Source organism: Nicotiana sylvestris, chromosome 4, assembly GCF_000393655.2.
Source record: "Nicotiana sylvestris chromosome 4, ASM39365v2, whole genome shotgun sequence".
NCBI lineage: Eukaryota > Viridiplantae > Streptophyta > Magnoliopsida > Solanales > Solanaceae > Nicotiana > Nicotiana sylvestris.
In genome coordinates this window covers 177,404,892-177,415,774 of record NC_091060.1, presented here as the reverse complement: position 1 = coordinate 177,415,774, position 10,883 = coordinate 177,404,892, and the positions used below count along the sequence as shown (strand labels likewise).

General features: G+C 38.0%; 1 protein-coding gene and 1 long non-coding RNA gene across 2 annotated transcripts; both read right to left on the bottom strand.

The window, feature by feature from the left end:
- Positions 1 to 2,414: 2,414 nt before the first annotated feature.
- Positions 2,415 to 5,669, bottom strand: LOC138889087 (uncharacterized). Its single transcript, XR_011406654.1, has 3 exons — positions 5,323 to 5,669; positions 3,561 to 3,803; positions 2,415 to 2,455 (listed from the first exon to the last, which is right to left on the bottom strand). It is a non-coding gene; the product is annotated as an uncharacterized lncRNA (long non-coding RNA).
- A 641-nt stretch (positions 5,670 to 6,310) lies between these two features.
- On the bottom strand, positions 6,311 to 7,304 carry LOC138890582 (uncharacterized). Its single transcript, XM_070173978.1, has 2 exons — positions 7,194 to 7,304; positions 6,311 to 6,730 (listed from the first exon to the last, which is right to left on the bottom strand). The coding sequence occupies exons 1-2, from the start codon at positions 7,302 to 7,304 to the stop codon at positions 6,311 to 6,313; spliced, it is 531 nt and encodes a 176-aa protein (XP_070030079.1).
- Between the last annotated feature and the right edge of the window lie 3,579 nt (positions 7,305 to 10,883).

Genomic DNA, 10,883 nt, shown 5'->3' with positions numbered 1-10,883 from the left:
AGTTGGATCGGAGTAATCCCCAGGAGAGCAATTATTGATGCCAGCCACGGGCGGGCCAACTTATCCATGGTCACCTTCTCCAAATACAAGGGCTAGTCCTCGTCATTGAACCTAGCATAGTCGTTTAGAGTCTTACCATAAAATTTTATCTTCAGGTTCCGCACCTTGGTCACAAATGTGCCATTTTTTATGTGGGCGACATTGGCATAAAACTCTTTCACTAAATGCTCATTGGCGTCCGGCAGCTTGCTTGTAAAGAACATCCACCCCACTCTTTCATCAAATTGCCTCTTCACATTGGGTTTGTGGGGTAGAAGTTCTTTTTATACAAAATACCTCTCATGTGTGAGTGACCTTTGAGGCCACCACTCCCGAAATTTGTGGTAGGCTTTCTCACTGACGAATCTTTCTTGCCACACCATATGGTTCCTCGTTCTCTCCAACCCTCCAGTCTAGGTATCACCCCTCTCACGTCATCTGGTATCTTGGCATCTACATCAATTGGCTCCTATCTAGGTGGAGAGGCTGATGCTGAAGACTCACTACCCTCCTCTGAGCCATCAGACAACCCTAAGAAGCAGGAGAAGTAGGTGAAGCTAGGGATGTAGGCAAGTCTCTCAACTGAAACCTCCCTGGGAAGTCCGGGACATGAATAGGTACATAATCACCCTCTGAGGCTTCCCGGTAAGGGACATAGTCACTACCCTTGGAATGGGATGCGGCTCTGTCTGCAGCTTTGATATCCTTCCGCATTTTCCCAATGGATTGTCGCACTTCTAGGGGTCACTTGATATGCCGTCGTCCCCTACCCCGAGAGGACTCTGCTTTTCCTTTTTGTTTCTCACTTTCGCCTCTAGATTTGACCATTGTTTGCATACATAATCAGTGAAAGATCATTAGTATTGGTGTTAAAAGAAGCAGTAAAGAAAAACAGATGAAAAATTGATAGTGTTTTAAAGTCTCATATTCGCTGACAGCCGAAAAAGAAGCGTTGTCGCGGACTTGGTACCGCTGAGAGAGGAATTTTGGGCGCGGCCATGGATGTCTGGGATTCATGCTACCCAACCTCTAAAGTTGAACAACCACTGAGAGCAAAATTTTGGGCTCGACTGCGGAAGTTGAACCGCTGTCCACGGAAAAACAAACGCGGCCGCGGACCCAATTTGAAACTTCTCTGAACTTTAATTTCGCTAACCGCAAAAAATGAAGCACGGACGCGTAAACAGGTCCGCTGACAGCGGACTTTCCACCACTGAGAGCGTAATTTAAACCAATTGCAGAACAGGATTTCACAAGAACGCTGACTGCGGAATTGCATCTGCGGCCGCGAAATTCTAAAAGGGGCAATCGTAGGGTTTCACATTCTCTAGTACTTTAACGGGTATTATGGACATTAATCACCCCTCTTAGGCATGCACAACAAGTAGCTTCATGGATTTGTGCAACAACTAATTACAAATTACATAACCCTAATTGAAGCTAAAAGAAAATAGGAAAAAGTTAAACTAATAGAAAAGAAAAATAAAACTATAGAAGAAATGATATGATTTGAACAAACCAGTAGTTTGATTGGTGTTAGAAATTAACTTCTAATTAGAGTGATGCAAATGGGCTCAAATTTAGGGCAGATGAAGAGTAGAAAAGTTCTTGTGAGATTACAAGGAGCGAAAAGGGTAAAATGTCTCAGAACTTTCTATTTATATTAAATAGCACAGGGGCCCAAAAGTCTTACCTTGCGCGGTCTGAGAAATTTCACAGCGGTCCGCGATTTTACCTAGGCTGAAGAGTTGTCTATGCAACACCACTGCTGAGAGCGGAAAAACAGGTGCGGCCGCGAAATACGTCCTCTAACCACGAAAAAGCCACCGCGGACACGGATGGGCTACTAGAAAATAGGCCTATTGGAACGGTTCCAAATCTGTTCCAATAGGCACAAAATCCGTTGCAATAGGCACCAAAGCCGTTGCCATAGGCCTATTGCAACGGTTAATGAACCGTTTCGCCAGATCGCATTGCAGTAGGTCTATTGCAACGGTTGGAATGGTTATTAAGCATTTCAATATAATCTTTTGCAACGGTTGTGTAGGTTATTGTAACGGGTTTCTGATCTATGGCAACGATTTTTTGGCTATTGCAATGGTAATTTTAGGTTATTGCAACAGTTATTTTGGTGCTCCATTACAATATTAATTTACCTAAATAGAATATCGTAAATACTAAAATTTAAATAAATTGGAAAAGATACAAACTCACAATCCGAAAAATACAACAAGCATTGTCCATTTATAAAAACAACAAATACGATATTGTTTGACAATTGACGAGTTTAGTATGAAGTTTCTAAGAGTTCTGAATTAAAAGATTCCTAAAACATTTGAATGTCTAGGAATGATCAACCAATATTCATAAGTAAGGTCTTCATGGCTTTCATCAACCTGTTGGTTATTTGTTTTACCTACAAAACCATAAAAAAGAATAATCTTTATCAGATTATATTACATAGAAATAAATCATAAACAAACTCACATAGTTTCATATCCAACTTTGCGTATTCATATCCATCAATTAGTTTCAATAAGTAATTTCTAGTGATTAAACTTAGAATATTCTTATCACAATTTAGAATAAAAAGAACAGTTTTAACAAGATAATGCAATAGCTTTGCAAGGAGTTGAATTCAATTCCTGTTAAAATTCTATGATTCAACTTGCCCGACAACGTAAAGTCAAAGTAGAAAAGTAAAATAAGTAAAAAATGGATAACGTAACAACACAATTATTCCCTCTAAATTGTAAATTATGGCTCTGTAAATTTTTAATAGCATATGCATCTATACTGGCTATTAGCTTTAGCTGAAAATTTAAACTTATCACTACTATACATATGCATGTATGTTCGTTATGAACAATCTATTTTATCCAAAACCTAAAGTTAAAGAAGAAAGAGATGGGAAACTATAGCACTGCTGTGAGGTACTATATTCCTTCATTATTACCATAGGAATATAGGTACTTTTCATAATTCCTGGAGGCTCAATATCAAGTAAATTAATAAACATCAAAAATTAAGAATTTTAGTGTAGTGGTTTTCAAATAGCACCAAAGATGTCAATGGAAGATTTCTAGGGATGAACTTACAAACTATACATAGACCCAGAATTGAAATAACTAAGAATATAGCAGTATAGTACATTCGAGATAATCTTGAATCCAAAATTATGCAAATGGCCAGTAGGTAACCTCTGTAAAATACCCTTAGCTGCAGATTCTTGTACTATTGGTTGTGACTGTTTGCTATCAAAAAATCTTAGCAGAAATTCGATAGCATCTGATTCCACTGTTATTTATGATGTTGTACGCAAAAGTATAGAAAGAACTAAAAGTTAGAAACCAGACTTAATATTTACCATATTTTTGTGAAATTTGGATTACTAATCTTCATAAAAGAGTTACCAAGTCACAAAGTAGTACTAAAATTTTTTAGGAAGTTAAAAGTCTGAGCACACCAGTTCATTGGGACCGCAACAACTATACGTAATCATTCCAAACTCCTTCATTCACCTTAAATCAGAAGCATCTTCCTCCTTTTTCTGCAGTGACCAAACCTCTTTTATATGCCCTGGAGATTTCTTTAACAGCTATTTGCGGGATGTAGCTGATGACACTAAACATAGTGGTCTTCATAGAAACAACTAATAAGTTATGCTTCTCGGTGCAGCGAGCAGTAGGCCAACAACTATTTGAGTCATGCCATTTCCTAAGAGCACGTTGTGCGTTCACTAAATTTTTGCGTTCTTCGTCCACCTAGTGCACCTCAAGAAACAACAAAAAGTAAGTCCCCGACCATAATGTCCACAAAATGCTCCTTTCAGTATTACTTTTTATTAGGCTCCACATAACTGTAACTAGGATTTAGGAACAAGAAAATCTCCTTTGAACTAGAATTGACAGGTCATTCCTGACAAATCGATTACAAATCAGAAAACCAAATATGATATGAGAAGATATCTAAGCTCAATCAAACTTATATGGTTGAAGTAAAAAGGTAAATCACATCATTTCTAGGTCACTACAATATAGCAGCCAATAGGTACTATCATTCTAGTAGATAGGTGAATATCTTGTAAGTTGTGTAATCTTCAAAAGTTGAAGAGCACACGTATGCATTAGCACTCTTGCATCTCTTATGACATCAGATTCCTATAACCGCAGATTCACCATAAATTTGCAATTGTAAGCACATACTTGAAGGAAAACGCATACTAGTCATAAATCGGTATGGCAAATGGAAATCACAGTCAGGCCTGGCGAAACTACCTCAACTTCTCCTGCATTGAAAGAGGGTGAGAATGGAAGCTATTGCAAGTCTTAAGGGAAGGCATGGCAACATCCTATTTCTTTTGTTAAAGATGACTTTTTCATGTCGTCAACTCAGCAAAGTAATGTGAGAAAATGAATAAATAGATTGGATAAAGTCGTAGTAGCCGTAACTAAGCTTTTCTGGAATTAATCAAATCTAACTCTTAGCAGTACCCCTAGAACTAAATAAATGGAATATAAGTTTTTAGTCTAACACAAAAGAAATGATCCTACCAATAGATAACAAGGACTATTTCAAACCTCCTTGTACAAATCTGAGAAAAATAAAGTTAAACGATTAGACATAACCCCAATAAACAGAACTCGTCTTTTCTCTTTGCCATATACTCATAATAAGTGTAAAATTTTCAATCTTTCAAAGTTTAAAAAAGCATCAAAGTAAACTTCGATTTTGACAAATCTTTAAACCTTCAGTAGCAATTGCAATATGCAATTCTAATTTGTATTTCTAGATGACTAATGACATATTCCATTTCCAATAACGGAACTACTATTTTGATTTTTCCCAATGTAAAGATTATATAGCCACGAATTGGATAATTTAAAGACTAAAAAGTGTACAACTTCCAAATGAACTATAATTGATAATGTCTTATTTGGTCAACTAATATTCATATAAAGAGAACAGAGAACCAATGTTACATTCAGGCTTACATATAGATATTTGTAAATCTTGATATATTCAAGTAACAAATAGATTTTGAGTCTACCGCTAATGGGTCGATATTTTATCCAATAGTTAATGTGCATGGCATATTTTGAGTAAGTATAATTTTATCATACAACCAAACAAACAACCCACTCGCAGAAAATTAGGTATTCACAATAGGAAGAGATAATCCAGTAAGTCTACTCACTATTTTGATGAAATAAAATTGAAAAAATTAGAAGAAACTCTCAAAACCCAAAAAATAAAACTGCAGTAAATATGAAAATCACTAACCCGAAAGGAACTAAATGTGAAATGCGTTTGGTTTTGCTCGATAATAGACCTAGTTGTAGAAGAAAATAATGAGTTCTTTGGGAACTCAGATCGGCGACCTTCACTGGTGAAATGAGACCTAGCGGGTAGAAAAAAAAAAGATATGTTCTTTAAAGTCTAGATTTGCGACCTCCATACGCAAAATAAACCTCCATATTGTCGCTTAAAGACGATGGATTCTTCTTTAGGAGTGCTATATCAAGATGATATGCTTTGGATTCAACTATCAATTTGGACTTAGCAATAGAAGGTCTCAAAGTAATACTGTGTCTCTCATTACGCTAAGAAATATTAGCAATTAAAAAGAAAACAAAAGCGCACTCAAAAGGTTAGGGTTCAGCAAAAAATAAAAGGGGGAAAATAAGGAGGGAATCTGAACTGTCCCAATAGATTTTATTTTTAGATAACTGTTCCCGTAAATCTATCTACTATGACGGTTTTTGAAAACCGTGGTAATAGAAAATACTAATGGAACGGTTCCAATACTACTGTAACGGTTTAGTAACAAAAGTGTCTCAAGAAGATCTATACCCTACTGTAACAGTTATAACCGTTGCAATAAATGGTCTATTATAATGGTTATGAAACTCCAGAGAAGTCTTATTTTGGAATTTTTAAGTCCGTATCCGCTTCCAAATTTTGCCCCCATGAAATGCTTCCGCTCACCGCAGAATTTTGAGCGCGGGTCAGCGGTCCAGTTACAGATTAGTCAAATGTTCTAGTATTGTCCTGCACTGCATCAAACATTCCTACACACATCTCAAAACCAATTAGTTGAAAACAAATCCTACACTAAGAAGAAAATAAAAAACACATGGGTTGCCTCCCAAGAAACGCCTGATTTAACGTCACGACACGACGCAGGTTACCATCAATCATTTGAGATGAATCATTGCCACCACGTGGTTGTCATCATATTTTCCCAGGTAACGTTTGACTCGGTGCCCATTCACTTTGAAAATTTCACCATTTTATTCTTCAAATCAAGGGCATCAAATGGAGTCACATGTACCACTTCAAAAGGGCCACTCCATTTTGAATTGAGCTTTCTCAGAAACAGTCGTAACCGAGAGTTGAATAAGAGAACCAAGTCACCCTCCTTGAATTCCTTCCTCCGTGTATATTTGTCATGTAAGAAATTCATCTTGTCCTTATACAAGGACGAGCTGGAATAGGCATGAAACTGGAACTCATCAAGTTCATTGAGTTGCTCTACCCGGAGATTTACTACAACATCCCACTCAAGATTTAACCTCTTCAGCACCCATATGGCCTTGTGTTCTAACTCAACCGGAAGATGGAACGCCTTCTGAAATACCAACCGGTATGGATACATACCAATTGAAGTCTTATAAGCAGTCTTGTAAGCCTACAAAGCATCATCCAATTTCCTTGACTGGTTAGTCCTATTTGCATTGACAGTTTCTGATAATATGCTCTTTATCTCCCTGTTGGAGACCTCAACTTGTCCAATAGCCTGAGGATGATAAGAGGTTGATACCTTGTGATTGACACTATACTTTGCAAGCATAGTGTCAAATGCCTTATTGCAAAAATGAGAACTCCCATCACTTATGATCGCCCAAGGAGTGCCAAATCGTGTGAATACATTTTTCTTGAGAAATGCCACCACACTCTAGGCTTCATTGTTGGGCAAATCTACGGCCTCAACCGACTTGGAAACATAATCAATGGCCACCAGAATGTAAGTGCTGCCATACGACCACTTGATAGTTGTTGGCATACAAAACCTCTTCACTTTTCTCACAAGAACCATCATCTTGGTTGTAACCACTACCACCTTGATCAAACTGATCTTGATTATTTTATACTTGTTGACCAGACTGTCTCCTCTTGTTTACCAAAAGATTAACTCCTTCCATTGCGTGTACTTGCTTTGGTCCCTGAATCTGCTGAAGTTGTGCTTTGGCTAACTGGTTCATGTTTGTTGTCAACTCAGTTATGGCTTGTCCGTGGTCCTGAAGTTCCTTATGAAGATTTATGACATGAGGATCCCCCTGAGGAACATTCACCCGACTCTGCCCGGCTAATTAAGTGGCAGCCATCTCATCAAGAATCTCGCAGGCCTCAGCATAATATAGCTTCATAAAATTACCCTCTGCTAACTGGTTTACCACACATTGATTGGTCGTGTTTATACCCCGATAAAACGTTTGTTGGATCATTGCTTTAGTCATATCATTGTTGGGGCATTCCTTGAACATAGTTCTATATCTATCCCAGATTTCATGAATGGGTTCATTTGGTTCCTGTTTAAATGCTAAGATCTCATCTCTTAATGCAGCCATATATCCTGGTGAGAAAAACATGGTTATAAACTTGTCGGTCAACTCATCCCACGTAGTGATGGAATGGTTGGGGAGTCTTTCGAGCCAGTCCAAAGCTTTCCCTCTAAGTGAGAAAGGGAACAATCTCAATCTCAATGTATCCTCTGACATATTTATTTACTTGCTACCCCAGAAGGTATCCACAAATCCCTTTAGATGTTTATATGTATTCTAATGGGGAGCACCTGTGAAGTACCCTCTTTGCTCCAATAAGATCAGCATGACATTTGTAATCTGGAAATTGCCCGCCCAGATCCTAGGTGGGACAATTGCTCTTGTGTACCTTTCATTTGGAAGCACCCAGGAGCCACTCATAGAGGAGTTGGGGGAGGGTCTGGAATGTTTTCATTGGCCTGGCGGCCTCTTCTTTGACCTTGAGGTACTAGAGGCACCTCATCGTCACCATTATCATCTACCTCCTCCCGTGGGATAACATTTACAATAGGATCATTGTTTTCCATTTTGTACCTGAATCGATTAACTTACACAAGTTAGTAAAATAGAAGGAAAGAAAAACAAATCACACAACTAGTCAAATAGTTAGTCGAAAACCATTTAACTCCCCGGCAGCAGCGCCAAATATTGATCGGTTCCAACCCTATACCACTATATAATGGTAAGAGTGGTCGATGCAGCTTTTACCGGAAAGGTCAGGATCGAATCCTCAAAGAGTTAATATTGGTTTGGAGTTGGGTTTCTATCCAATCTAGCTCCATGTGTTGTCTTTAATTGCACTTCTAAACATGTTTGGGTTTGTTACTATTCTAATTTAATGCTAATGAATGCTGAAAAGAACCTAAGTACAATATTTTTGGAAGGGTTTTCTCAAGTGATAAAAGACACTAGGGAAGTGACTTACACTTAGGTGAGTATCTAATGGGATCTAAAGTTTAGGACAAGCTTGTTATATATGGGGTCGTTATATAACCATTACATATAATTACTACTCTATACCTCTCGGTTGTTTGAGAGACTTTGCCCTAATTGGCTTTTTCGAGCCTAATTGGATGTTCAAACAATACAAGTAAAATTAGCTCAAGTCAGGTATTACTATCTCTAGGTTTAACTCTTTGGGGCAATCAATCTCTGAGTGCACCCCAATTCCTTGTTAGTGAATTCCTAGACCTTAGTTCCTCTTTCTCAAGAAGAGTCTAAGTCATAAAGGCATGAATCAGTGTTTGCAACCACCAATTCTACAATTAAAGCATGAAACAAGATAAATATCACTAACCCATAAACAATTAAACACTAAAATAGAAGACCCATTAAATACCCACACTAGGGTTGGGTCACAACCCTAGCTAATGGGTTTAGCTACTCATAATAAAGGTAGAAATCAAGGATGATGATGAAATATATGCCATAAAAGTCAATTACAAGAAGCAAATCTCAGATTAATAACTAAAGATGTTCTAAAATTACTCTAAGTAGTAAAATACAGCTGCTCACAAGCTTCACAACACAAAAGATAACCTAAAATTCTAAAAAAAGATCTATTTATACACAGCTAAAATTATTGAACAAAATGCCCCTATGGAGGTTCCGCTGACAACGAAAAATTGGTCGTCTCAGTGCTTGAACTTCCACGGCCGTAAGGTTTTTAAAAAAAAAATCATTCTCTCTAGGAAGAAGGTGAATAGTAATTCCGTCACTATTCATCGGGTCATAACTCCGGCATCCGGTGGTGGATTGTCGAAAACTTGGTGTCAAAAGAAACATCTTCTCATTGCGCACAAACCCCAATTGATTTCATCCTCTAATCTATAACCAATTGGTAAAGATCTTAATTCTTATTTCACGAAACTACTGTAGCACGCAGATTTCTTCATTTACATTTTCCCGCTTACAATGGAGATTTGAAGTAATTCATGGCTGCTGCAACCTCTCCTCAGCCTTTGGCTGTGGGAGAGGATATACAAAACACTACTGAACATCCAACAAATTACATTCACAAACCATCGTATGCAGCCCAGCTTCAACCAAAACAATCTGCCCCGTCCAAGATCGATTTAGTTCCAGTAGCAGTCGTTTATAGGGAGCCAACGATCGAGTTCACCAGGGACCAGGTCAATGAATTTATTAGAGAAGAAGGACTGCATCAGGCAGTAGTGGTGAAGTTTTCATATGGAAAACCAAAATTACAAGAGATTAGAAAGAATCTCCCAGTGCAATTCGAAATTCAAGGTCGATGTAATATTGGCCTGTTGGAATATCGTCACCTGCTGGTTCGTTTTGATTTATATGATGATTTTGTTAAGTTCTTGTCAAGGACAACTGGTTATATGAAATCAAAAGGAGAGGAATTATTTTTTAGAACGTTTCCATGGACACTAAGCTATAATCCCAAAGAAGAAACGTCCATGGCAGTCGCGTGGATCTCCTTTCCAGGTTTGCCGCCTAACTTCTTCGCTAAGAGGTCGGTAATGTCTATTGCTTCTGATGTTGGTAAGGCTATTGTTGTGGATAAGGCAACGCAAGAAAGAACGTGACCTAGTGCTGCTAGGGTCAAGGTTATTCTTGATCTATTAGATAAACATCCTAAAAAGGTCAGGCTGCAGATTTTAGATCGAGTTACAGGTAAATCTGTCGTGTTCTATCAAGAGATATTTTATGACAACCTTCCTAAGTATTGTACGTTTTGCAAGCATCAAGGATATGATGAAAAGGCGTGTAGAATTAAGAAAGAAAAAGCTGGAACAGAGGTGGTGGCAGAGGAGAATTTTTTACACAGCAATCTACCTGGTAAGGAGGTGTTTGCTATTAACAAGCTACAAAGGGATGCAAGGGAATACTTAAACGCTAAAAGAGTTGGGCAAATAACCAAGGATGTACCAGAAAAAGATGGAAAACAAGGAGTTGAAGCAGCAAAAGAAGCAGTAGTTGGTCAGCAGGTGTTGCAAATTGAAGGAGGAAAACACATTGCTAATGAAAACAATGAGAATGTAATGCAAACTGTAGTTGATGCCTCAATGATTGATAAAGGTCCTCCTAAGCCTCCACGTGATGTCCCTGCTAAAACAACATTGGCAAGGATTTTCAATGCTATGAATCCAATTGTGAAAGCATACGACAATTTGGCTTTTTCTAATGCTACAGCTGTTTTGTCAACTAATGAAGGCCCAAACGATGTTGTTCAACCTAGGCTGATGGATGACACTGCTTTAACTGTAGTTA